The sequence below is a fragment of the Canis lupus genome, chromosome 34, assembly GCF_011100685.1.
Source record: "Canis lupus familiaris isolate Mischka breed German Shepherd chromosome 34, alternate assembly UU_Cfam_GSD_1.0, whole genome shotgun sequence".
NCBI classification, from domain to species: domain Eukaryota; kingdom Metazoa; phylum Chordata; class Mammalia; order Carnivora; family Canidae; genus Canis; species Canis lupus.
The window spans coordinates 11,369,349-11,397,018 of NC_049255.1; the positions used below are offsets into that span (position 1 = coordinate 11,369,349).

Sequence of the window (27,670 nt, forward strand, 5' to 3'; positions counted from 1 at the left end):
AGGGATGCAGAAAGGCACAGCCCTGAGGTGGGAATGGAAGGAACAGGTAGGAGGGGAGGCAGGTGTGGCTCCTAGCCCCCAGGAAGCCCCCAGGGAGTGGAGGAGCAGCAGAGCGAGGGTGTGAAGCTGCAGCAGCAGTGGGAGGCACCGGCCAGAGAGGGCAGAGAGCATGGCGCGGGGCAGGCTGCTGGGGAGCCCACACAAGCACAGGCAGTAAGGCCATGAGAGCAGCAGACGCATGCTCTGCACAAGTGAGGGAAGATGAAGAGTGTCCACATGGTGGAAAGCCAATAGGGAGCCACGGGTGTGCTTCCAGGAGCAGATGGTGTGGGTGTCTGAGGCCAGGAAGCCACGATGAAGAAATCGAAGAAAATAACATGAGGACAACGGAAGGAAGCTAGTGCGTTGGGCAGGAAAACCAGGTAGTGCACAGGAGGAAGCCAGACATGTGCTGGTATGTGTAGAAAGATGCTCATGTGTGAAGCAGAGAATAAATGACAGAAACGAGAGGCTGTCAGAAATTAGATGATAGAAGGTGGAAGATGATAGGTACATAGAGATGGTAAGTGGATGGGTAGATGCTAGATGGATGGATAGATAGAAAATGGATGGATGATGGATGGATGCATAGATGGATGGGTGGGTGGGTGGGTGGATGGATAGATGATGGATAGATAGGTAGGTGATTGATGGACACATAGTCAATGGGTGACAGATAGATGGTGAATATCTTGGACAAATCAGTGTGTTCTGGCCTCTCCAACTACCCTGTCCACTCAGGACTAAGAGGGGACATAGACCAGGACAGAGTAGGCCTATAACCCCCGAGCTCTGGTGTACCTGAGGTCCTGAAGGGACAGGTCCATGTGGTCCCCAGTCCAGAGGGTGAAGCCATTCCTGGTTCTGCTGTGGGGTCCTGGCTGACCTTTGCATCAGCTCCTCCAGGCCTCCTCTGGATAGGGCAGGGACAGAGCCTCCCTGGCTTGGTGATCATCCTGGGATGTCCACCCAGGGCTCCTCCTGGCCCAAGTGCTGCCCATACTCCTGCCCCCCCCCCCAAGCTCTTGGTGGCCACACTCAGAGATCAAATGACCCTGGGCCTCCTTCTCTGGGGCTTGGCAATCGGGGCCAGTCCCCCAGATCCCCCCAGGACGTGGCCCTGATCAAGTCACAGGCTCCCTAGCACTAGCCCAGGCTTGACCCTGACCCATCCCCTGGGGCTTAATCCAGAGCCACCTGGCAGGAGGCCTGGCCAGAATCCTCATGGGTCCAGGGCAGGTCAGGATCAGAGGTTCTACACAGGGGCCTGCTCAGCAAGCAGACCGAAAAAAGGGGATCATCCCTTCCTGTGTCCCTGATACTCTGAACCCAGCACGGCTCAGACACAAAGCCGGCCCTGCATCCTGGAGATCCATTTCCGGATCCCCCTCTGCACAAAGGGCTCCTCCTTAGGGATCAGCATCCTTAGATGGCATCCAGACCCTTGTTCTTTCATCTGCAGCTCTTGGGGTGGCTCAACGGGGTAGCCAGCTGCAGGCCGGGGCAGACAGAGTCCCATCCTGGGGGAGCCTGGATGAGGAGAGGAGAGGAGAGGAGGAGAGGAGGAGAGGAGAGGTCAGGTGGTGAAGGAAAGGCAGGCAGTTCCATGTTAGCCCACCTGGGTCCCTGGCCCACCCCTGAGCCGCTGCCTCACCCTCCAGGATGGACTGAGCAGGAGGCAAGAACTCTCCCTGTGGCAAGGGCTCCTGCCTGCAGCGGCCTGGCCAAGCACACTAACTGATGACCAGCACTAGGGGACAGGAGACAGCAGAGTGGGGCCCCTTGGCCCACGGGCCTCTCAGCTACTCCAGGCCTCATGCCACGCCCTGGCAGCAGCCTGCACACACCACCGCTAACACCAGGGTGATCCCCAGGCTCTGGGCCTGCTGCCCCACCAACAGAGGCCCTGCGGGTCCTAGAGCGCATCCTGGAGCAGGTCCTGGAGCGTGGGCGGGTGGCTGAGGCTCCAGCCTTCTCTGCTTATCCTGTCCAGCTCCCTTGGGGGCCACCCTGTGTTCCCAGCTGAGCTCTATATCACTGCCTGAGGGTCCTCACCCACAGGCCCACACTAGGGGCTGCCTGGACACTCAGGGACAGCCCCCATACCCCTCAGATAGCAGACGAGGGCCTCCTGGGTGACTCCCCCAGGGTGAGGTCAGCTGCCTTTCACCTGCCCGCACCCAAGGCCGTGGAGGGCAATGTGGTGCCCACATCCCCACGTGGTCTCCACGCCGCCCTGACGTGAACAGTTGTATTGGACTTTCAGATACCTTATTGGTCCAATTACCAGCCACAGGCTTTCGCTTGGCCCTTGTGTGTGCCACCCAGCGCCACCTGTGCTGCGTCAGGTGAGCACACTCCACGTCCAGGCTCCACGGGCCTGTCCACCTGGGTGGGTGGCGGTGTGTGCACCCTGTGCCCCTGGCTTTAAATGCCACGGGCAAGACGTAAAGCAAACATCAGTGGGCATGTCTGACTGTGGTGTCCACGTCACAGCATCTTAATACATTACATGTCTGGCTGTGTGGAGAGCGGTACGGACATTCCAAGGGAAATTCCAAATAAAGCAGCTCTTCCGAGTGGCGAGCTCTCAGGCCGGTGACACGGTGGGTTTATCCCCCAAGACAGCCTTTGCCACTGATCACATTGTCGATGCCACTGGCTCGTTGATGACGATGTTGATGACTGGTTCCGTGGAGCCTCCGTGGCCCTGGGCCACCAGCTCTCCTGGGCTCAGTGCACATCCCACAACCACCTCTCTTCTCTGGCTCCACGCAGGTGTGGATAGATGCTGCCACCCAGGTGTGCTTCTCGCTGGGCGTTGGGTTTGGGGTGCTAATTGCCTTCTCCAGCTACAATAAATTCACCAACAACTGCTACAGGTAAGTCCCGTGCGCCTGTCCCCATCACGGGGCTGCTCAATCACTGACTTCTGAAAATAACGTGTTCCCAGACACCGGGTAGGGGAATACGCTGTGCTCGCAGGGCCTCGGGGCCAGAGAAGCTACAGGCCATGTTGATTCTTGCTTTAGGAAAAGTGCTGGAACACGTGAAGGTGTTTGGTACCCCCAGAGTCCCCTTGGAGACCTGGCCTCTGCCCCTCCTCCATCCCCTGCCAGGTTCCAACTGGCTCCTCACCCCCGTGCCCAGGGCCTGGCCTCCCCCACCTTCCCCCTACACCGAGGAAGCCGGAGGCCAGGACCTGGTGCAGAGCTGCTCAGGGGACCTGGCTCCAGCGCGGCAGCAAAGTGGCAGCACCGTGTGCCTACAGCCCTGAGGGGGGATGCGCTGCTGCCACCAGCCTGGAAAGGACCTCAGTGACCTGCAGCTCCATGCTAGACCCCAAATCTACCAAATTCACCTGGGATCTGCTTTCCCTTCTGGGTTTCTGTTTCCTTTCTTCACATCATGAAGACAGAAAATGCAGTAAAAATACAAGGACAGTGTGCACAGCAAAGTGGCCGTACCTGAGGGTGTACAGCCCCTGCCCCCTCTGCCCCTGCTGCCCCCGGGGCCCCAGCTCTGGGTGCTCTGCAAACGCCCTCCCACACTGGCACCCGGATGGGCTGACCTGACCCCTGCTCCCCCACTCCCCTTTCCCACGGCCCTCTGAATGCCTAGCTTCTGAGTGGGGTCCCCAGAGCAGGAGTTCTGACTTCCCCCGTACTGGGAACAAACAGAAGCAGAGCATTGGGGCCCCAGCAGATCCGCCCCTCAGAACTACATTTCAGGCAGCTCCTCCAGAGGCATCTAGAGGCCCCGCCAACACAGGTGCGACCCCGCAGGCTTCCGTTTGCCCCCCACCCAGAGCCCCAACATTGCAGGCAGGGACTGTCCCACCTTCACACTGAGCCGTGAGGGCCAGAAGCCTCTCGGTTCCCAGACACGCACACGGTCAGTCACTGTGGACACTCCCAGAGCCACTTAGCTGAGGGACCTGCCACCCTGGGCACCAGCCCACCGGAGGGGCTGGCGGTGGCCTTCTGGGAACGCATCCTCCAAAACCCGCCTGCCCCCAGACACGGTGCCTTACAACAAAGGCAAGAAATTGCCACTGCTCCAGGCATGGCTGGGACGTGTGTCTTGTTCCCCAGAGACGCGGTCATCACCACCTCCGTCAACTCCCTGACAAGCTTCTCCTCCGGCTTTGTGGTCTTCTCCTTCCTGGGGTACATGGCACAGAAGCACAGTGTGCCCATTGGGGACGTGGCCAAGGACGGTGAGTCCCCCTAGGGCAGGCGGCATCCCCACAGCTCCGCCCGCTCCACAGCCCTGGCCGCCCGCTCCTCTAGTGGTTTACCCCAAATGGTGGGAGGGAGATGCTCGGGCCCTGAGTCCAGGTCACCAAGGTTGCAGGTGTTCCAGGGCAGAGAACCCGTGGAAGGACAGTCCTCGTGGCAGCAACACGCCCAGCACACTTAGCTCCTGCGCCACTGGCCACCAGCAGAGGCCCCGGGGCTGCAGGACCTAGGTCTGGTCCCTGTCCCTGGGCATGCCTTGTTTCGATCACACTGGGGTGGGGGCCATGCAGCCCGGGGGTGGGAGCCCTGAGCTGTTCTCAGTGACACGGACATCAGGGCGGGAGAGCAAGGCTGAGGAGAAGCTCAGGGGTTTGGGACATGAGCCGTTCGTCAGTCCCAAAGCTTCTTCCTCCAAAACGTGGTGATCAGACATATCGAGGTGGGATTTGGGTACTAACCGGAGAAATCACAAAGTCTTGGGCACACAGGGACCATGGAGATCCTTGTTCCCAACCCACTTGCCCAGGCAGGAGTGAACACCGGGTGTCTGTGCACCAGGACGCAGGTGGTGGGAGCAGGCACCGGTGACCCAGGAGCAGGCTGGGCCCCAGCAGGTGCAGGGGTGAGGGCAGAAGGGGCCCTTTGGGTGGCTTAAGGCCCCTGGCCATTTGCAGGGGTGCTCCGTCCTAGTGACTGGGTGGGAAACCATGGCCTTGGGGTCCCCCCAGGACACCAGGGTCTCCTGAGACCTCTGCAACCCCTCACCTACTGTCAGATTGTTCTGGGCTGAGTAAGGAGACCTCTTCCCCTACAGGCCAGACTCCTCCATTCACTTCTCCTGGGGCTGCCCCTCAGGCCCAGGAAAGCCGGAGTGGGTGTCACTAACATACCTCCTCCTAAGTCTTTTGACTCTTGAGTGGGGCAGGGATAGGCATTCAGGGAGGGGAACAGAAGCCACCCCAACTGTGCCCGCAACCCTGGGCTGCCATCTCATCCGATTCTGTGGCATTGAGCCCTGGGACCCCACCTTGACAGGAGGCAGAGGTCCAGCCCCCAGGACAGGTGGGGAAAGCAGGGGCTGGGCGGGTGTGCTTCCAAAGTCCAGGAAAAAATCCAATAAAGGCAGAACAGGAGCATAAAGCAAATAAATACAGAACAGTGAAATTTACTCACTGCTGCATTTATGCATTTCCCATGCTTTTGCCCTTTTTTTATGATAAATAGCAATAGCTTACAAAAACCTCTATTAACCCCTGGAAGTAGAGAGGGTGTGTTCTATGCATTTCCGTGACTAGCAAAGTAAATGTCATTTATAGCTCTAATTCTCAAGAAAACAGGGTGAAATGTTAACTCAGGTACGGAACTGAAAGGCAAAGGTACTGATGTCATGTCCAACCAAGCTGACCCACCTCCTTCTGGGCCCATGTCTCGTGTCATTTAGGCTTTGGAGCACCTCACATGGGCCGCCCCTCACTCCTGATGGGGGGCTGAACCCCTTGCATGGGGCAGGAATTGCAGAGAACCCAGAGCACGGGCCCCGAGAGGACCCTGGGGCACCCTGGCTATGGCCTCCCTGCCACAGCCCCCTGAGGACTGAGAGACTTGGGAAGCTGCGTCTGTGGAAGGCTCGGGAGGCTGTGCTAGGAGGTTCAGCAGGCCCAGCTTTTTTATAAGTGACCGTGAAAATAATTAGTTTCCTGTGGGAATACTTTAACTTTGGGATCATCAGGAGCAAACTGCAGCTCTTGGAGTCCTGCACCATTCCCACCGTGCCTCCCCGCCTGTCCGAGCCCGCAGCCCCCACGGTGGTGAGGGAATAGGACTTTCCCCCAGCATGTGTGTCCCGCATACGGCAGCCCCACCCCTGGGATGTCCCAAAAGGGAATGATCCCCGGGGAACTCCTATGTGACAAACCTGCCCCTTTCAAGCATTGGCTGAGCTGTAGTATTTCCATGTTCCTTACGTGGTTTTCAAAGATCGTACACGGGGTAATTAATCGGCACGGGAAAATATTCACATGTTCCTCAATACACCACAGGATGAGAACGTGTGTGTGTGCATGAGCATGTGTGAACGTGTGTGAGCATGCATGTGCAAGTGTGAGTGTGCACAAGCATGTGTGCATGAGCATGTGAGTGTGCATGCCCTGTGATGAGTGTGATGTACTCAAGCATGCATGTGAGCATGTGTGCATGTGAGCATGAATGTGTGCATGTGCATATGAGCCTGTGTGAGCGTGATGCACTGTGAGCATGATGCACTCGAGCATGCATATGTGGGTGTGTGAGTGTGTGTGTGTGTGGTGTGTGTGTGAGCATGTGTGTGTGTGCGTGTGTCTGTGACGTGCACAGGAAAGCTGAGCAGGAGGCCTGACCGAGGTCGTTGGGGCCAGAGGACAGGCTGCAGGAGCCCCTCCCACCTTGCCTAGGTGGCTTCCACCCCCACGTCCCCTCGCAGCCCCCGCAGCCCGGGGGGACCTGGAAGAGTAAGGGGTGGGTCTCTGTGGATTTCAGAGTTCCCCTTCCTGGAGTCCTGGGCCAGGCGGCCACTGGGTTCCCAGGAGAGAGGCCTCTTTGGGGGTGACGGGGAAGAAGGCGATGGGGTCTTGTCACCTGCCCGCCGTGTCGGCCTGCATGGGTGGGGAGGCAGGAGGCTGCAAGTCTGTGGCGACAGGAGGGTCTGCTTCCAGGGCCCGGGCTGATCTTCATCATCTACCCAGAGGCGCTGGCCACGCTCCCACTGTCCTCGGCCTGGGCCGTGATTTTCTTCATCATGCTGCTCACCCTGGGGATCGACAGCGCCGTGAGTGACCTCAGTGCCCCATGCACTGGGGGGGGGCCCTGCCCACCACAGGCAGGCTCCCTCACTGCCCTCCTAGGGCACGCAAGCCCCGAGGCCCCTGCAGGGTCCCCAGACTTCCCGTGCCTGCAGCGAGCCCCATGTGGTGGGAGGAGGGGTCCCATGGTTGCATGAGACCCTGCGTGGGTGGAGTATGGGGCCAAGTCACCCTTCTCTCACTTTGCCCTCCGCCCGAGTCGCCAGAGACCCTGGCGCACACAGGCCAGCAGCAGGAGGGCAGTGCAGGGAATGGGCCAAGGGCCACCCAGAGCCAGGGCCGGTCCCTTCCTTGACCCCGTCGCCCCCAGGAGGGATGGACACAGCTGCAGGCCAGGCCAGCAAAAGCTCCAGCTGCAGCCCACACCTGGCCTGCTGAATATCTTGTGTGTGGCACTGTGCGTGTGCATGTGGGCATGTGGGTGAGTGCACACGTGTGTGCTGGGGAGGCCGATGGGCCTGCTGACCTTCCCCGGGCTCCTGTGTCCCCGCTGTCTTCTCAGGACCAGCAGCTTAGACCTCAGGGCCCCCATGCATGGTGGCCACCCTGTCCAGACCTCAGGGCCCCCATGCATGGTGGCCACCCTGTCCCCTGGAGCTTCCTGGAAAGTGCAGAGAACCACGAATCCCTCATGCTGTGGCTGTGGGTCACACGCCATCACCTCTCAGCCAGTGTGGCCAGCGCCCTCCGGGTGACTGCGGCCCTGGCCCACACATCCAGCGGGCATGAATCTCTTGAACAGCACGTCCTGGGGGAGGTGGTTTCGACAGAGCAGGGCAGGGAGGGTCTCCAAGGAGTCCCGGGTGTTTGGATGACACCCCATCATGACGACTGCACCCCAGATCTGGCGGCCCCCACTCGTGTCCACACCCCAGGGGTAGGCCAGTTGAAGTCACGTAAGAGGCGCCTGCCCCACAGCACCCATGTCTGTTGGCTGCAGATGGGTGGAATGGAGTCGGTGATCACTGGGCTCATCGACGAGTTCCAGCTGCTGCACAGGCACCGGGAGCTCTTCACCCTCTTCATCGTCCTGGCCACCTTCCTCCTCTCGCTCTTCTGTGTCACCAACGTACGTACCCCTGCTCGCTTTGCCTGCGAGGTCTCGCTAGCGTTTGGTGTCGGGCAGCGTGCTTGGTGGCTGCGGGCCAGGCCCATAGCCACGAGCCTGAGAGCCACATGCCCACATGTAAGCATGACCGGCGGCGCTGCATGGGGAGGTGCAGGGGCCGCGGACAAGGGACCGTGTGCTCGCAAGGCCCAGTCGTGCTCGCAGGTGCTGCAGCCATGGTCACGCGGAAGCTGTGGTGCGTGCAAGCCGGTCTCAGGTTCCTGTGCTCCTGGATGGCCCCTCTGGAAGTGCTCAGGGCTCAGCTCCTGCCTGTCGGATCTGTGGGGCGGGGGCCCGGGTCAGTTCCCCTCCCAAGGGGCCACTCCCAGGTTTGGCATTTGCTAGCTTTCATGTCTGACTGCACCTGGGAGAATTGAGATGAGGAGAGAAGAGAGGCAAGGAGATTGAGGTGAGGTGAGGAGAGTAGAGTGAGATGAGGTGAGGAGAGGAGAGGTGAGTGAGGTGGGCAGCTGTAAGGAGAGGAGGGGTGAGGCGAGGCTTCCCATTCCTGCCCAGAAGGCCTGTCCCTGAGAAGCCGTGTGGCTTGGATTTCAGTGACTCAGTGGGACTCCACAGGAGGAAGGTGGCCCCAGGCCCCGAGTGTTTTGGGAAAGTGCCCTGCGGGCTTCTGTGGGCGTGGAGGCCACAGTGGGCACCCCACGCTCAGCGGGCTCTCCTCCTCCAGGGCGGCATCTACGTCTTCACGCTGCTGGACCACTTTGCGGCCGGCACATCCATCCTCTTTGGGGTGCTCATCGAGGCCATTGGGGTGGCCTGGTTCTACGGTAAGGACGGAGTGCTGTCCGCGGCCGGAGAGCCTCAGCAGGTGGAGGACCCGGCCGCGGTGCCCGCACAGGTGAGCGGCCGGGCTGGTGGCCTCGCACTTTGTCCCCGGGCTGCATCCTTCCTGACAAAGCCACCATGGGAACAGGCACGTTAGCCCCAGGATGCTTAAACCAACAGCACGAGGGAGGACAGGTGCTCGGCCCCCAGGTGCTCAGCCGGACCTGCCAGGAAGGTGGCCTGGATGGCCCCCCCAGCATCCTTGCTGGGGTCACAGGTGTTCTGTGTGGCCCCCTGACTGCCCCGGGCGGACGTCCTAGTTGGTCACAGAGAGAAAGGCTTGCAGGGACTTGGGAGCGCTAACCCCGGGGTGGAGGTGAGGTCTCCGCCATCACCCGAGGGGAAGCTGAGTCACAGGGACAACAGCCTGTCCCTGTCGGGGACCACGGGCAGACACACGCTGCCCTGAGGTGGGGGGGCCCGGTCAGCTGCTGGCTGCTGTTGGCTCTGTGAGCCCCTGAGGCCGGGAGTGCCGCCCCAGGCTGTGGGCCGCTGGGCTGTGTCCCAGGGCGTCATGACCATGACGGACACCTGAGCAGGAGAGGCCCTGCCCTTTCCCAGCGCGCTGGCCTGGGCGAGCCACCCCTCGGCTGCTCCGTAAGGGGGGCTGTGGTGCTGGCGGCCCTACGGGGGGCTTCCCAGAGGCGGGAGCGAGCCAGAGGTCTGCCCGGGCCCAGTGTCACACAGGGGCATGGCCCCTGCCGCAGAGTGGGGGACAGCATGGCCCGATGGAGCCCGTGGGCTGGGAGAGGCGGCACCCAAGAAGTGGTCCATGTTCCCGGAGCGGCTCTCTGTCATCATTTCTGTTCTACAGAGAAGGGGACCATCAACCTCCACGATTACGTTGGCGCTTAGAATCAACACTTTATCATTCAAAATGGAGCTCTGTCCCCCAGCCCCAAATGAGACCCTGCAGGGAAAGAGAGGAATGCCCCAAATGTGTCCCTTGGTCGCAGGCTCCATGCTGGCCACCACATGCTTCCCAGGGCCTCAGGAGACCATGTCCCCATCACTTCCCCAAATGCAATTCGCTTGCCCTCATCTAAGGGACACGCACCCTGCATTTCTCATAAGGCGCATCAGAGCGTGCCAGGCTCTCCATGCCCAGGGTCCCTGTCGGTCTGTGAGCCAAATAGCCTAGTGCCGGTGGGGGGACCATGGGTGCCCTGGCTGCTTGTGGGGCCGAGTCCAGAGGGGCCGTGGGGCCAGCCTCGGGCTCAGCCTTCTCCATCCCACTGTCCCTGCACCATCTCCGCGTCCGGGGTCCCGGTGACAGGGTTGGCGTGTGCAGAGGGGTCTTCCCGCCACGTCCCTAACCTGATGCCCCAAGATTCGCCCAAGGCTCAGCAGACCAGCTGAGTCGAACGAGCAGAGGCCAGGCCACACTCAGGGTGGAGAAGTCACTGTTGAGATCCCCTAGGGAAAGTGTCCGTTCTATCAGCTTCTAGAAATAGCTTTCCTTAAAAAAGATTGTAAATATATACTAGAATGTTGTCAGCCCTGAGAGGAAGGACGTGTGACACCTGCCGCAGTGCGGGTGAACCTTGCAGGACATCATGCTGAGAGACAAAGGACAGATCCCATAGGATCCCCCTGTGTGAGGCCCCTGCTTGAGTCCATGGGGACAGAGAGTGACAGTGGCCAGGGGTTGGGGGCAGAGCCTGCAGTCTGGGGAGATGGGAAGGTGTGGCCCCTGCCGTAGGTGGTGGTGGTGCTGCCCAGTGATGCGAACTCACGCTGTCGAACTCAACGCTTAAACAGGGTTAAAGTGGTGAAGTTTATGTTATGGGTATTTTACCACAATTTTTTTTAAGATTTTATGTATTTATTCATGAGAGAGAGAGGGAGGCAGAGACACAGGCAGAGGGAGAAGCAGGCTCCGTGCCGGGAGCCCGACATAGGACTCGATCCCGGGATTCCAGGATCGCCCTGGGCTGAGGGCGGCGCTAAACTGCTGAGCCACCCGGGCTGCCACCACCACAATTTTTTTAAAGGAAAATGTAGTTCTGGCCGAGGTGGGTGGGAGAGCCTAGGACAGGGAGGAAGCCCTGAGGGAGGAAGAGGCCAGGGGGAGGGCAAGGGGAACAGCGGGCGCCCAACACGTGACCCTCGCTGACCGTGATGGTTGAGGAGCAAACGTCACTTGTGGGCACCACAGTGAATGTGCACGGGGACCCAAGGCTGAGGCTGCTGGGAGGTTAGGAGTGGGGGCGCCCCCACAAGAGGTGGGGGACCTGGGGCCAAGGCTGCCAGGAGACCAGGAGTGGGGACGCCCCTGCAGGACGTGGAGGACCCAGGGTCAAGGCTGCTGGGAGGTCAGGAGTAGGGGCAGCCCCACAGGATGTGGGGGACCCAGGGTTGAGGCTGCTGGGAGGTCAGGAGTGAGGGCGCCTCTGTAAGATGTGGGGGACCCGAGGCTGAGGCTGCCAGGTCAGGACTGAGGGCACCCCTGCAGGACGTGGGGGACCCGGAGCCGAGGCTACTGGGAGGTCAGGAGTGAGGACGCCTCTGCAGGACATGGAGGACCTGGGGCCAAGGCTGCTGGGAGGTCAGGAGTGGGGGCGCCTCTGCAAGATGTGGGGGACCCGAGGCTGAGGCTGCCAGGAAGTCAGGACTGAGGGCACCCCTGCAGGACATGGGGGACCCGGGGCCGAGGCTGCTGGGAGGTCAGGAGTGGGGGCGCCCCCGCAGGATGTGGGGGACCCGGGGCCGAGGCTGCTGGGAGGTCAGGAGTGGCACAGGCCGAGGCTCGGGGTGCCGTCCCGACCGGCCGCTCCACTCCTTGCACCTCAGGCGTGAGGCAGTTCAGCGACGACATCAAGCAGATGACCGGGCAGCGGCCCAGCCTCTACTGGAGGGTGTGCTGGAAGTTCGTCAGCCCCTGCTTCCTCCTGGTATGGGCCCTGCGGCCGCCCACACTGCTAAGGCTGGGGAGGGGGCTCCTGCGATCCCTGAAAATCCTCTGTGGTCTCCTGAAGGCAGCCCCCACCCTCTGGACCCAGGCTCCAGGGCACGGTCATGTGGGGGGTGGCAGCTCCCGTGTCAGCATCTGCAGGGGAGGGAGGCCTGAGCCCTGGCACCTCGAGGAAGGTCCTAGAACCTGACTCCGGGAGGAGGGGACACAGGGACCAAACCCCAGGGCAGGAGTGACTCAGATTCCATAGCAGCCCTGCCCTTGGCCTCTCCCACCACCACACAGTCTGGTGGCCCCGGCTTTTATCACCGGGGTGGGGTCGGGGCCCCCCTCATCAGGATGGCACCCCAGTTCCCAAGCTCCGCGGCCAGTGTAGACCGAGGGCTCACAAGCCCCATGCAGCCTGGCTGGTCTGCTCGTGGCCCTGGGCCCCACAGGGGTGTCCAGGTCTGAGCACACACCCTACGGGTGTCACCCCGGCCCTGGCGTGTCTGGACCTGCAGAGTTGAGGCGTACGCCATCCTGGGCCAACGCAAGGCTAGTGAGAGACAGAGACACAGAGGGAGACAGAGAGACAGAGGCAGAGGCAGGCACAGAGGGAGGAGCAGGGGCCTGGTTCTGACGTGATCAGCAGTTCCTGCCCGGGCTGAGCTGCACCCAGGGGAAGCTGCCGACCGCCCACCAGGCACTTGAGGCCTGCTTCCAGCATGTTCCCCGCTGTGCTCAGTGCTGAGGCAGTCAGGTGCGCTTGCTGGACAGCCAGCACCCTGCCCTCCTCCATATGTTGGGGCCCCCCAGACACGGTAATGTGAGGCTTTCAAAGACCGGCTGTGAGGTCCTGCGCACCCCCCGTGTGGGGAGCCCGGGCCCCAGCGCCGTGTGGCTGCGGCTGGGAGACCCTCCGGGGGGAACCCCCAGCCTCACCCAGAGCCGCTCACCTCTGCCCTCCGTTTCAGTTTGTGGTTGTGGTGAGCATCGTGACCTTCAGGCCCCCTCACTACGGGGCCTACATCTTCCCAGAGTGGGCCAACGCGCTGGGCTGGGCCATCGCCACGTCATCCATGTCCATGGTGCCCATCTATGCAGCCTACAAGTTCTGCAGCCTGCCCGGCTCCCTGAGGGAGGTGCGTGCTCACACGGGCCCCTCACCCTGCCCTGGCCCAGCCGTGAGACTCCAGCAAGAGCCGGGGGTGGGTGTCCAACCCCCAGGCCTGTCGCTGCCCCTTTGTTTCTGACCTCCAGAGAGGGCTGGCACAGTGGCGGCCACGCTGGAGCACTGGCCAGGGCAAATGTGGGGGGAGACGGCTGTGTGTCTGCCTGCGTGCGTGTCCTCACACATGCACGTGTGTTCATGCTTGACAGAGCAGGGTGACGGTGGGAAGGCAGCAGTGGGGGGCTGAGGTGTAAGCGGGCCCAGCAAGCCATTAGGCAGCTAAACGGGTGGTGGAGCCGTGTGCGGGACCTTTGTGTGGTGGGGCTTGCCCTGCGGCCCCTCCATCAGGCTCCTGCCACCTGTAAGGAACAGGGTGGGGGAACTGGTCATGGGGGGGCTCCCCTTCACCTCCTGGCACTGGGATTCCCAGAAGAAACAAAGGACCCAGGCCTGCCCAGAAGGAACGCTGCTCACGCTCGCTCAGAGCCGCCCCTGGGAGTTCTCCAACGCGCCGTGGGCCTGCATACCACAGCGATTCCTGGGAACAGTGGGCAGCCTGGTCCTGCTGCCACACCCGGCCTGGCCCAAGGAGCCCTCCTGGGGTCACTTGGCTCCCCCTAGCACACAGTGATCCTCAGCCGTGGGGTCAGGCCTGGGGCAGCCAGGGTCCCAGGGCCTCTTGGGAGGGAAGGACAGAGGCTGGCATCGCACATTGGGGACCCTCGCCCTCCCGCACACCCCTCACTGCCCGCAGGGCCCAGCTTAGGCCCCTCTGGGAGATGGGGGGAGACAGAGCCTGCAGCCCCAAGGGTCAGACTGAACAAAAACCACACAACACCTAAATAGCCGACACAGGTGGACTTTGGCCCTCATGGTAGGGTCTGCTGGCCTCAGGACTCAGGGGGCGCACGCTATCCACCCTTACTCAGAGCCCACACGCGCAGACACAGAAACGTGTTCTTTCACGTGGACTGGACTCTGCTCCAGGGCCTGGGAGGCCCAGCTGCCAGCCCCAGCATCTGACGGGATGTCAGGAGGGGCCCAAGCACCTCCCTGAATGTGTGCCGGCACCCACGGCTTCTCCTGTCTTCCAGAAACTGGCCTATGCCATCACACCCGAGCAGGAGCGCGAGCTCGTGGACAGCGGGGAGGTACGCCAGTTCAGGGTGAGTGCCGCTTCCCCGCCTCCCTCGGTGAGAACAGTGAGAATGCAGAAGCCCTATGCCTGGCCCCGGCCCTGGCCAGGCCACGGCCCTCTCGGCCCCCTCTGCGCTCTGCTCTGCAAGCCACGAGGCTGCCTTCATTGCCTGAGCAAACGCTGAGGCATGCCTGCATGCCCTCTGAGGACCCCTGTACCGACGGGGGGCGGGCAGTGGGCAGAATGAGAAACCTCTGGAGAAAGAGGAAGCAGAGGGTTACAGGGTGGGGTGGGGCCCTCGAGGTGGACTCTGAGCAGACCCTGCATGAGGGAGGGAGAGAAGAAGGAGGCCTGAAGCAGCTCAGAGCCTTGCCCTCACGGGTGGGGGGGTGCAGGAGGTGCTCTGATGGCCCCCGACCCGAGGGAGGCACAGCCTGCTGCAGACAGTTGGGGTGGAGGCTCCCGTGGCAGAGGCGGGGCCACATGAGGCCTGTGGCAGGATTGGGGCCATCCCTCCCTTGGATTTCTGGTTACATGTATGCCTACTTCTTAAATGAGACCTGAGGTCCCTCATTCTCCAGCTCCCTTCTTTCCTAACAGAACCCCTCCAGGCCGTGCACAGGGCCCATCTGCCACACTTAGCACTGCCATTTTCTTGTCACTTGGCATGAAGGGAATTTGAATTTTCGTTGTGATCTCATCGGCCCATGAGTTGTTACAAGTTTGCTTTCAAATCCTCACGTCTATGGGGATGTCCCATTGGCATCTTTGTGATCGTGTCTGCATTGATGGCACCGCACCACCTGCTCTTGGGGGGGAGGGGGTGTGAAGACTTCCATGTGGCTGAGCCGCCGACCTGCCTTGGCAGACATGACATGCATCTTTGGGTGCGTGTGTGTCCTCTCATCCTGGCACGTACTTCTCCTTCCATCTGTCACATCACGCTGTGACCAGGCCATTCAGACTTTGTGCCATGTCACCGACTTCAGCTCTGCTTGAGCGGGGTAACTGGGAACGTTTGCAGACCATCCCACCCTGGCAGTGTGTTTGTCCACTTCCAGCCCACCGCCGTAGGTCCACCAGTTTTTTTGCTTTATACATCCCGAGGCTGCTCTCTGCGGTGAATGCACGTTCAGAATTGCCACGTCTCCCACAGGACTTCACACGTCCTCCCTCCCTTGTGGTTGTGCTGCTCCCAAAGCACTCCAGGTCCAGGGCATAGGTTTCTCCTGAGTCTGCCAGAAATATCTTTTGCAATCTTTTAACTTTCAGTTTTGCGATGACCTCAAAGCATTGGTGTCTCTTGCAAACCTGGTATATACTTGGAGTCTTTTACTCTGATGGAGAGATTAATCCATTTACATTTGTTGTGATTATTGATAGTCGAGGCTTGATTCTATGATCTTTTTAACTGTTTGCCCCATTCTATTTTTTTATTCTATTTTTCTCTTTTATTGCCTTTTTTATGGATTGCTTTTTTGGGGATTTGCTTTTTTCCCCCTTTTCTATTGTTTTCTCTCTGTTTGGAACTTACAGATTCATATCCTTTACTTATACACCCTATACTTTTTTCTTTAGTAGCTGTCTTTGAAATTTAACGTACACATCTCACTTTAAATATGCAAATTGACACGATATCTCAACTGCCGTCCTGAATATTACAAGGACTTACAACTTCTCCTCCTGAGAATTATGTTCCTAGTGCCCGATACTCCATTTCTGCCTTTTTTTAGCCCACAGATCAGACATTACTCTAACTATTGCTATTTTGTATAGAAACACTGTCCTGGGTTAATGTGCATGTTGAGTATTTTCCCACCCTACTTTCTGGCATATGCATCTTTTGTTGGAGGATCATTTTCTTGCTTAAAAAAAGGAAAATCCTCAGCCTGTCTTTTAAGGAGGCCCCTTGACAAACTTCCCCACTCTTGTGTGTCCGTATATGTCTTCCTTTTTCCCTGCTTGATGAGCGGGTTTCTGTGTGCACGCAGTTCTTGATGGACAGCCGCCGTCTTCCGGCACCTTGAGGCCATGAGTTCTCGGCACTCCCTTTGCTGCCGCACTGAGACATCGTATGTGTCCAGGGTCTGCAGGTCCGTGGTTTTTGTCCATTCTGGGAACATTGCAGCCACACCCTCCACCGTAGCCTCTTCCCTGCTCCTCTTGGGGCTCTGGTGTGTGACACTTGCCCCGTCCTCTGGTTCTCACTCTGAGAAGCTCTATAAACTGTGTGACTCGGGCACAGTTGTACAGCACCTCTTAGCAGTCCACACAGCTACTTTGGGTTACCTGTCTAAATAACCAAATTCCATGAACTTCCACACAGGAATTTCACATTGATAGTAACTTACGTGCACCTGCAAGTGCCTCTTGGTACCCAACCCTGAAGCAAACACGATGCCGGTCTTGTTTGGATCTTTCACTGGTCCTCTGCACCATGTAGTTTCCTTGCCTCTTTAGATACTTCTGTATTCCTGAAAAGTAGATCAGGTCTGAAGGGGGGCGTGCCTGTGGAGCTCAGGGCTCTGGCCCCCTAGCACCCTCCCACCATGCACCCTACACGGCTGTGCAGGGCTGGGGCTACCTGTCCTGCTCCGGCCCGAGGGAACCTGCCTGGCAGCCTGTGTCGTGGCCAGGGCTGACACAGGCTGAGACCTGGCAGGGAGCCCTGTCCCTCCAGTGGTCGATGCCGCATCTCCCCACCCCTGGTGTGGTTGTGTCACAAGCAAGCCCTGCATGCACTCATTTTGAAGCGTTTAAAGACATGGTTCCTGCCACTTAGCGTGATCGAATGGCTTGTGCTCAAAAACAGGCTGAAATAACAGCTGCATAATAACAGGCGGTGACATTTGCTGGAGAACTAAATACCCACTCTTGTCGATCTTGGCCTCCCCGAGTGGTGAGCGAGGCCTGCCCTGAGCTCCTTGGGGGTCACGCGAGGCAGGATGGGAGTGCAGCGTACAGCATTTCACTGGGATGGGACCCAGAGGCCCCAGGGCGGTGGCACAAGGGCCCCAGGGCATCGCCAGCCCACCTGGCCAGGGTCTGTCTGCCCAGCTACTGATGTGACACGTGCCCCAGTGGCCACTGGGGCTACTGATTCCCATAGCGGCCCTCACTGCAACTGCGCTCCCTGCACTTGGCCAGCAGGTTTATCCATATATATTTACATATGGCTTATCATATATTATTAATCGCAAAAGCTGTTTATTTCTAATATTCTGTATAAGCCTGTGTGCACGGGGCGTATTTGTGGAAGGCTAACACGGGCCCTGGTGCCCCAGAGTGGCCAGAACCTGGCGGGTTGGAGCCAAGAGCCGCCTGTAACCAAGTGGCCCCCCGCTTCACTTCTGAATAAACCCTGTTTCCTCTGTAGCTTCGTCACTGGCTCATGGTGTAGAGGGCGGAGGAGGCCCAGGATGGCCTCCCCACCGTGGGAGACACGCCGGCGGGCAAGGGAACCCAAGCTTCAAGGAAAAGGCAAGGGGCTCCGACGGCCTGACTCCTGCTCCCCCAGAACCACGCGGAAGCTCTGCCTCCTGGCCTCTCACGCCCCTCCTCCGCCAGTGGAGAGGACTGGCCGTCTGTGCTGTGTCACCGTGACCACTTCCCGTAGATCGGTGCCCGTTCCTGTCGGTAGAAACCGTCTGTCCGTGTTCCGTTTGTGCCGAGCCAGCTCCCTCCTGCCCCCGCCTCCCAGCCCCACTGTCATCCCTGGGTTGAGGACAAGAGCAGTAATTGTGGATGCTGAACCCAGTGCTCCTGGCTTCCCGGGTATTTTATTTTGCTCGAACTAAAAAAGCCAAGCATCGTATTTTGCTTAATCGTACAGAAGGTGCACTGGGGAAGCCACAAAAGGCAATAAAGTGGGGGCCACCACGCGTCCCCACGCCCCACACCCCGTGTGCTCAGAGCCTGCCCGGGTTCCTGGGCTGTGTGAGAGGACGCTCTGTACTTCCTCCTAGCTGACAGAAATACAACCTGGGGACACAGGTGGGCTGCTGCCCACGGTGGTCAGGCATGGCCACCTCACCACGGACGCCCCGCTACGGGAGGAAGGGCCGCGTGCCCACCAGTGGGCCCTGGCGTGCAGAGCGCCCCAGCACGCAGCCCGGAGACCCGGGACCTGGGGAGGAAAACCCCGCCGGGATTGTAGTTCCCTCGGGCACGCGTCACGTCTGTAACAGTCCTGTTCATGTAGGAAAGGCTTTCAAAATCATACTAACCTGTGAATCAAAACTAATTCTCAGAACACAGGGTTGGCTTCTGAAGATCTGTTTGCTGATGTTTCCGTTTCTGTTTATGAGAATATTCGCAGGACCAAGTGAGGACTGAGGCCACGCTGCTCCCCCCATGCTGGCGCCACCCTGACGGGAAGGGGCTGCCAGCAGTCGGAAGGCACTCGGGCTCCGGGCCCCCGGCACTGAGCGGTCACAGCGTGAGCACTGCTGTGAGGCCGTCCCCTGCAAGGGCACCGTGGTTCGAGGGGCTGACGACCTTACCACTGGGGACACGAGTTTGTGGGCTGCAGGCTGTTGGCAGCTGTGGCCACAAGGCATCGGGTTTACCCTCTCCTTTCGAGGCGCCTTGAGTACTCTGCGTAGATAACGGTGTCGTCAACGTCTGTCTGTCTTGTCCGTAGTCGGCACCTCATGTGCGTCGTCACCAACAATAAATCCATGTGGGAAAAAGGACCGTAGTTGCGTGGCCACCTTCTTTTGCTCAGGCTGTGGCCCAGCCCACCCACTGCCCTGAGGACGGCAGCTCCCTCACTCCTAACCTAGCACCTCTCCCACCCAGGGGAGCACGACTGGGCTCCCGAGGGGGTACTGGGCCTAACCTCGACCCCAGAGCCCATGCCTGCAAGTTCCCCTTGTACCTGCCAGCCCTGCGCCACCTGTCTGGCCTCTCCTGAGCCCTCATCTGCCCATAGGCTCCCCTGCAGGCTCCTCATGCATCGAGACTCCACCCCTGCTGTCAGACCAGTGACACCACCCAACCCTGGTCCCTCTTCCAGGGACAGGACAACAGAGTCTGAGTGACTCCCTGCCCTTAGTCCCTGGAGGATCTCTTGTCTGCTCCGTGGACAACAGGGTCCTTCTAGATACCAATCAGCTCTGGCTGTGACCTACAGGAGACCTCTATGGTATATCGTTAAGCTTGAGGTAAACACCAATGCTCCTACAGTAATCCAAGCATTCGGGCAGCAGGTCCCTCTCAGAGGCCATGATCTGCCTCATAGGACACTGGTCACTCCCACCAGACCCCCCGGCCCTGCCCCCAGCCGGAGGATCCTGAAGGCACCCCACATCAGGGCCTCCAGGTCCCCACCCATGTAATCGTTCTTCCTCGGGATCCCCAAGGAACACCTTGCTTCCTTCGGGTGTCCCTTTATCAGGGGCCACAGGGCACACACAAAGTCCTCGTGTCAGCTCACATGCTGGTGAGCCACGCCTCAACCATCCAGAGCTTCCATGCTGCTTCCCTGGGGCCATGTCCTCCTGGTGTCTCCACCTCTGCCAGCCTCTGGATGTGACGGTGAAGATGAGCCATCACAACAGACCCTCAGGTGGGACAAAAAACCTGCCCCACAGGGATGAACCAAGTAGACACAGCATCGTTATGTCCCCCTGCTCCCCAGTCACCAAGGTGCCTCAGGATCAGGCATGGTCCACTGGGACTCACTGCTGGTAGCCTCCTGGAGTGCGGGCAGGATCCTGGCCTGTTCTGTTCCAGCTGTGCCATCACCCCGGGTGCAGTGTGGGCACCTACAGGTCCCTGGAATCTCAAAGCAAAGATTTGATTGTGGCCACAACTGCAACAGGGAGACCTCCAAGTGTCACATACCTGAGTGAAAAAGACACTCCAGAACTCCTGGGGGCCAGGTTGTCCTACCTCCATATCCCCAGACACACAGGGACATGCATGTGCACACAGCATGCATACTGCACATGCCACATATATGAACATGCAGATACATAGGCTGCACTCCTTACACGCCCCTCCCACACACACGGCTTGTGCACATGGACACATGCACACATACACATGTGCACATGGACATGCATCCACACATGGCATGTGCATGTGAACACACACATAGCACATGCACATGGACACACATGGCATGCACATATGGACACACCATGTGCACGTGGACATACACAGCCCACACATGGACACACATGCACACATACAGCATGTGTACGTGGACACGTGGCATATGCACATGGGCACACACACCTTGCGTACTGCACACATCACACATGAGCAGCCTGTGCACATGCACACACACTCTCACATTGGGTCTGCAGCATTCAGCAGAGGTCCTCATGGAAAGCCAAGCACAGCCTGCATGTCCAGCACCTCTCTGGACAGTCCCAGGGAGCTGTTTCCATGGAGCCAAGCCACCCCAGAACTGCTGAGGGTTCTTGTCTCCACAGCCCTTGGGTTACGACAGGAGTTTCATTGGTGTCCTGGCCCCAGGGGTCTGGGCTGGGGTCCTGCTAGGCAGTCCATAGACAGATGCCATATGTTGCCATGATGTGGAAGTGACAAAGGGCTTATATGTTGAATATATAAAGAGCACCTACAAATCAATAAAATCTGAGGGACGTTGTTGGTCCGTGGTCAATGTTGATCCTGAATCCAGTTCTGACATAAGAGTTTTCCCTACACCAAGCAATTCTATGCAGCCCCAGCTGGGCGTCCTGCAGTTTGACTCAATCCTGACACCATCTACCTGGACCTGGCATCAGACCCCACAGGCCGAGGGCTTGGTCCCATGCGACCACCCTGCTTGCACTTCAGATACCAGTCACGAGTCTGGGCCATCACCCACTCTTTGGGCCGAATGGCCATAAATCAGAGGTTCCCACAACCCCCTCCTTGGGTTCGATTACTTTGCTAGAGTGGCTCACAGAACTCAGGGAAACCAGTTAGCTCACTAGATTATAGGTTTATTACCAAGAATGTTAAAGGATACAAATCAACCACTGGAGGAACAGATACATAGGGCGAGGTCAGTAGCGAGAGAATTTCTGTCCTCCTGGAGTTGGGGGCCCAGCACACTGGCACATGGAAGCCATCTCTGGTTCACAAACCTGGACGCTCTCTGATCCCTGTCGTCTTCAGTTTTATGAGGTTTCACTACACAGGTGTGGTTGGTTGACTCATGGGCCACTGGTGATTGATTCCACCTCCCTCAGGAACCCTCTGGAAATCAGGGGGCAGGGCTGAATGTCCACCCTCATTCAGGGCCGGCTCCCTTGGCAACCAGCCCTTCTCCTTCCGCCATATATCAGAGTCACCTCATTCACTAAACACAGTCATGGTGTGAGGGGCTTATGAGTGAAAAGAGACACATCTGATCCTGGTGGCTGGAGGTGGTTTCAGGAACCCAGGACCAAAGACCAAATATAGTAACAAAAGATGCTCCCATGGCTCTTCTTTCAAGAAATTCCAAGAGTTTTGGAAGATGGGACACAAACAAACATACATGTACGATGAGTTGCAAAACCACAGCAACCCAGGGGGAAAGCGGGAAGGCATCTCGGGCAGGCCCACGGCAAAGGAGGTGAGTCCCGAGGGTTGGTGCACCCGTGAGAAGACAGTGCAACTGAGAATGCGATGCGCAAAGCAGACCAGATGTTGATGCCACCTGTCACCCACCATCGCAGCTGATCTGAGCAGTCCGACGCCCACATCAATGAGCAGATGGGTGCTGGGAACCCAGATATATTTCGGGTAGGAAAGTAAATCAACACAGCCACTTGGGAAAGTGCGTTATCTATGAAGTTGAACATACAGTAGCAGACCCAGTTCTGGGTGCCCCTGGCTGTACACACTGTTCTCCCACCACCAGCTGTAACTATTCTCCACCTGCTTGGGGTGCAGCTCTAACAGCTCGCCCCAGGAGCGCCCCAGGGGCTGCCTCACCTGGAGATGCCGGGGATTCAAGCCCAGCCCGGGCAGGGAAGGGGGGTGCTGCAGCCAGCTGCTGACTGACTCGAGCGTGCAGATGCTGGGCACCTCCGTGCTCTGGAGCTCCCTGTGGGTCAGGCTGGGCTCGGCTTCACCTGAAGCCAAATCTGCTCTCCAGCCGTCCTCCACCTCCTCCTCACTTTCTCCTGAAAGTGCCCCAGTGCTGGATCGGGGGCACCCCCACTTCAGGCTCTGCTGCTCAGGAGTTCCAGCCCGGGATGCAGTACATCCCCAAACGCCCCAATACCACCCACAGCTCTGTGCCCAATGGTGCATGCGCACAATCTGTCACACACACATGAGTGTTCACGAACCCCAGACGAGAACCGACAGAAATGCCGGCCGCATCAGAACAGCAAGAAGGACCTGCCGGCAGGTGGCACGGACACCTGGGGACAGCACCTTAGGTAAACTCACGTCCCCCCCAGGAGCTGTTGAAGTCCTTACCCACAGCACCTCAGAACGTGGCCTCACTTGGAGACGTATAATTGTTACCATGCCGGTGTCATGGTGGAAGATCTCTGAGATATGAGCACCTGTGTGCCCCCCAAACGCCCCAACACCAGCAGCTGTCACTGTGCGATGCTCGCCACGCTGGCACGCGGGAAGTGGCGCTCCCACGCAGGAAATACATTTACCAGGATGTAACATGAGGCCGTTCGGAGGTAGGGGGGCTAATCCAGTGTGACTGGCAGGCGTATATGGGGAAGAGAGAGACGGACACACAGACACACGGGGAGCGAGAGTGCAGCAATGTGCCTGGAGGTACGGGCACCACCAGAAGCCAGGAGAGCAGCGTGGCGCACACTCTAGGGGGTGGGCGGGGGTGCTACGGAAGGAAGCAGCCCTCCCCACGCCTCCACATCAGGCTTGGACTCCAGACGGGCAGAGAATATGTTGCTGTTGTTTTAGGCCACCCGGTCTGGGGTGCATTGTCACAGCACAACAAACAGAGGTGGGTCCACCCAGCGGGGAATTCAGGTTCCCTGAGGCTACATACTGGTCCTGCCTGGTCAGACATGTCTCCAGTCTCCTCTGCCTGTCCCCCTGTCTGGAACAATCTCCTGTCCACTGCCATCCCTTTCTTTACAACTGCTGACTCCTCACACCATCCTGCTTCTCTTGGACATCACCTCTGGAAGCTTGTTGTAACCCCCACTTCTGGGATCAGCCCTGTTCAGTGCTCCTTGAACCCCCACCCTCCCAGCCCTTCCCCTGTGGAAGTGGATACACCTTGTCCCTCTTTTCAGTAGGCTTGGAGCCCCCTCACGAGCAAGGACTGAGCTGTCATTCGTTCCTGCCAGTGTCTTGAATAGCCCTGCTACGTGCTTGACAGTGGCACTTGATATCTATTACAGATAAATGAGTTAATGGCTGGGCATTTACATGAACACCGGTGTGGGGTTGGTGAATGGGTAGATGGGTGGACAGATGGATAGGTGGAGGAAGAAAGGGAAGGAGGGGTACAAGAATGAACGGGAGAGTGTGTGGGTGGATGATGGATGATGATAGATGGTAGAGGGATGGATGGATAGATGAATGTGTGGATGGATGGTTGATGGGCAGGTGCTTGGGTTGATGGATAGTGGGTAAATGGATGGGTGGATGATGGATAAATGGATGGACGGGTGGGTGGATGGATGGATGGATGATGGATGGATGGGTGGAAAGGGATGGATGGATGAATATGTGGATGGATGGTTGATGGGCAGGTCCTTGGGTTGACGGATAGTGGATGGATGGATGATGGATGAGTGGGTGGGTGGAGGAGTACGTGGATGGATGAGTATAGATGGTGGATGGGTGCATGAATGAGTGGAAGGTCCTGTGTCACATCTAAAGTCTCTCATTCTGGTAAATCCACCCTGTAGGGCTTGACACATGAGTGCTACATTTATTCTCCAAGGAGATGGCAGGTTCTTTGATATAAGTGGAACTAATTTCAAAACACCTGGAGCCTTGTTTTCCCCCCCACACCAACCTGCTGCAGAAAGCAGCTCCCTGGGAGGGAGGAGCCTGCCTCTGCCTTTTTTCTGTCAGTGGCACATCTCAGGCTCCCTGTCCACACTGCACTTTACCATTGGATTTACACTCTTCGCCAAATGACCTTTAGACACCAAGTCTGGTTGTTAAAGCCCAGGAAAGCCGTGAGATTTTTCCTTTGAGACAAGCATTTTAATAAAGGCTCTGCATCGGGGAAATAGGTGATTTATAGGGTAAGTGGATTCTCCGTGTTTGGATATTCTTATTTTTCTTACACAATCCCCTTTAATCTCTGCAGACTCATCTGAGTAGCCAAAGTTCATGGCCTTTACCTGCCACCTGATTACTGATGGCAGAGAAAGGGATTGCCTCGTTTGAGATTCAGTTCAGGAGTGAAGTCCCATGCTCTGCTATCCCCCCCAGGAGATCAGAGTCCTCAAACCCTGTCCACCTGGCTGGCCAGGGAAGGATCCCCAGAGCTGAGAACAAAACAAAAACCAGCCACACGCAGCCCCCTCCACCTGTCGGGCGGTCCTGGGGACCCCTTCTGCTGCTGCCCTCTTAGATGTTCTCTCACAGAATAGAAATGTCAGAAGACTTCCATTTAGGGAGGCTGGCTTCATTTTCTTTTTAATTTAACAAAATAGAAAATGTCCAAGTCAAGTGCACCTGAGAAGGACGAGATCCACCTTGAAGAACATGTGCTTCAGGGGTGTACACGTGGGAGTGAGCGAGATGGAGGTCTGGAGACAGAGAGCAAGGACGGGAGGAGAAGACCAGGAAGGAGGTGGGGAGGCAGGGGCTGGAAGTCAGGCTGCACCAGGTCGTGGACACAGGGCCCAGCCCTTCGTAGGCTGCTCAGGTTGGCTGGTCAGCCCCGCCCCACAGCTGCCCATCAGCCCGAGCTGGCAGGTGGGAGGAGGCAGGTCTGAGAAGGGGCCGTGTCCCGAGGGGGCACACAGCAGAAGGTCAACTGTGGCGGTGTCTCTAGGCAGGACACCTCACCACCTCTAGTGCTTCAACGTGTACCACACTACAGCCAAGGCCACAGGTCACAGACACCAGTGCACGCCAGCCAGCTGTGCACAGAACTGTTCAATCACTGGAAATGCAAGTCCAACGCTGGACAGGACACCTGCATTTCAGGGGAGGGAAAGCCAGAAATGCAGACTCATCCTCCAGTGCAGGCTGCTGAGCCAGTCAAGATTCCTGGTCACCTTCATCGAACTCAAGGGCCTGGGGTCGCTTGCAGGGGCCCCTGGGAACAGCAGGAGGCTGTGCAGGGATCACAGGGAGCTGGCCTGGAGGGAGACGTCCCCACCTCCTCCGCCTATTGCTGGAGCCGAGGCCCCAGGGGAGGCTGGCAGCCACAGTGCAAGTCCCAGGCACCCTACAGGAGGCCCTCATGGCCACCCACCCCAAGCTAGCTGCAGCGTAGCCCAGTCTCCGGCATGGTCCCATGTGGGGCCCTTTCTCGCACCTTCTCTTGGTCGCCTGCCCTGGACACGGTCGGTCGGTTACACAGGCAGGAGTTGGAGACCCAGGGGAGCTGAGACCCTGAGTGCCCCAGCTACAGACATCCACCCATGTCTCAGAGACCAAAGACACTCTTCTCTTTCCCTGCCTGCTCCCCCTCACTGTCCCAGGGGGCTTAGACAAACAGGGGACCCTCATGAACCCCCGGGGTAGCAACCCCCCTCCTGAGGAGGAAGTTTGCCGAGAGGAGGGTCCTCTGGGCACAGTGTGCAAATAGGCGGCACGGTTGGCTTGGAAATCTTGCTCCTCCAAACTGAATGCAAATACCTCTGGTTTCCGTAACTGAATTACTGAATTTTAAAAATCAAGCCTGTGTTGACTTATGCACCAAATGTATTTATCTGGAATGTAAATACTTTTACTTATTACAGGAGCTAAGCTCCTCTTCCTTAAAGTTATTTGCTGTGTGGATGAAGGGTCCTTCAGACTGGGTAGGAGCCGAGGGCTGCAGGAGCCGCCAGGGGAGCTCAGGCTCAGCCGCAGGACCAGGAGCAGGAGCAGGAGCAGGAGCAGGAGCCAAGCCGCCTGCAAACCCCGCGGGCCTTGCCCCCGTCTGGACCTAAGGTTAATATTTGTAGTGGCTTCTCAGCAAACACACTCCTAGGAGGGTTATCACCCATCTGCTGTTAGACGTTCGGATATCTGCTAAGCCTTTTTCATACAGAGAAACTGAATCTAAAATTCTAAAAAGTTCTGTTACACCACAAAATGATCATTTAAAAACCAAGAAGGTGCAGGGGACAGTCATCCTGTGAGGCAGCGAGCAGAACGTCCTCCCGTCACGAGCCATCTGGGGGTCTGGGGGCAAGTCTGCACAGCCGGCTCCTTGCGAGGGGGAGCCCCAGGTGGAGGCTGAGCTGGGCTTCCAGAGGCGCCTCCTCCCCTGCTTCACCCCCCAGACCCGGGTCAGGGCTTGCCCGAAGCGTCAGGGGAGCTGAAACCTGGCGAGGGTGCGGAGAGAACCCCACGAGCTGGTTCCACGAGCAGCCATCTGTCCGTCAGCAACGGAGCCCTTGCCGCCACCCTTACTGGTTACTGCTGGCACACAGAAAAGCTTTCAATCCGGTTAGCTTGTTGGGCTCTATGGGACTTTCTAACTAGGAATGCAAATTATCTGAAACACACGGACCCACACTGCTGACCACAGCCAGTGGGTGCTGCTCCCCCTTGTATCCCAGGGACGGCGGCCACAGTAGGTGAGGAGGGTCTGCAGGAAGCTGACCCTGGGGCTGGCGGCTGCCTCTGACAGGGCTGCTCCGCCGTGCAGTGCCAGGGGAGCCTGAGGTCACCCTGCTCCCACTGCCTTCCCTGTGGGTTCCTCCCCGGGACGATCTCCACCACTGCCTGTTTGGTGAGGTTGGTTTAGTTAAAACTGGATGACCTGAGCGAGCGGGTGCAGTGCAGGGCACACACGCTTGGCCTGGCCACGGCCTGAGGCCAGTTCCTCTGCGTGCAGCCTGGGGCAGCACCCCACCTCCCGGGCACTGGGGCCCCTCCCAACCCCCCGCCCCTCAGCCCCTCCCTGCCCCAGCTGGTCACTCTGAGGCCAGCAGGGATGTCCACAGGGTAGGGGTGGAGGCTGCACAGCCCACGGGAGACAGAGGGATGCCTGACCCTCCACCCCCCGCCTGGCCTAGGTCTTTGGGGGTCAGTATTCTGACTGCATACTGCAAGACATGGAGAGCTGGGCATGGACGCTGTGCCCTAGTTAGGAAATCTGTTTTGCTCAGAGAGGAGTTTGCAAACCTGAAATTACCTTGTGTATATTCCAGAATTGAGTGAGCAGCAAATATGCTGCAGATAATCAGAACCTGCTGCGTAATTGGCAGGCCTAGCACAACACGAGAGTCCAGGGCCCTTCTCGAGACTCATTAACACTCAGGATGGCGGCTGTG

The 27,670-nt window shown here is 58.5% G+C and overlaps 1 protein-coding gene across 1 annotated transcript in view; it reads left to right on the plus strand.

Annotated features, from left to right (window-relative positions):
• SLC6A3 (solute carrier family 6 member 3) overlaps positions 1-17,673 on the plus strand; it is a 36,201-nt gene extending 18,528 nt beyond the window's left edge. Inside the window, 9 exon segments of the mRNA NM_001136500.1 lie at positions 2,818-2,921; positions 4,134-4,258; positions 6,971-7,083; positions 8,058-8,186; positions 8,911-9,010; positions 11,862-11,962; positions 12,939-13,106; positions 14,230-14,301; positions 17,650-17,673. Of these exon segments, the coding sequence (NP_001129972.1) occupies positions 2,818-2,921; positions 4,134-4,258; positions 6,971-7,083; positions 8,058-8,186; positions 8,911-9,010; positions 11,862-11,962; positions 12,939-13,106; positions 14,230-14,301; positions 17,650-17,673 (936 nt within the window).
• The last annotated feature ends 9,997 nt before the right edge of the window (positions 17,674-27,670 follow it).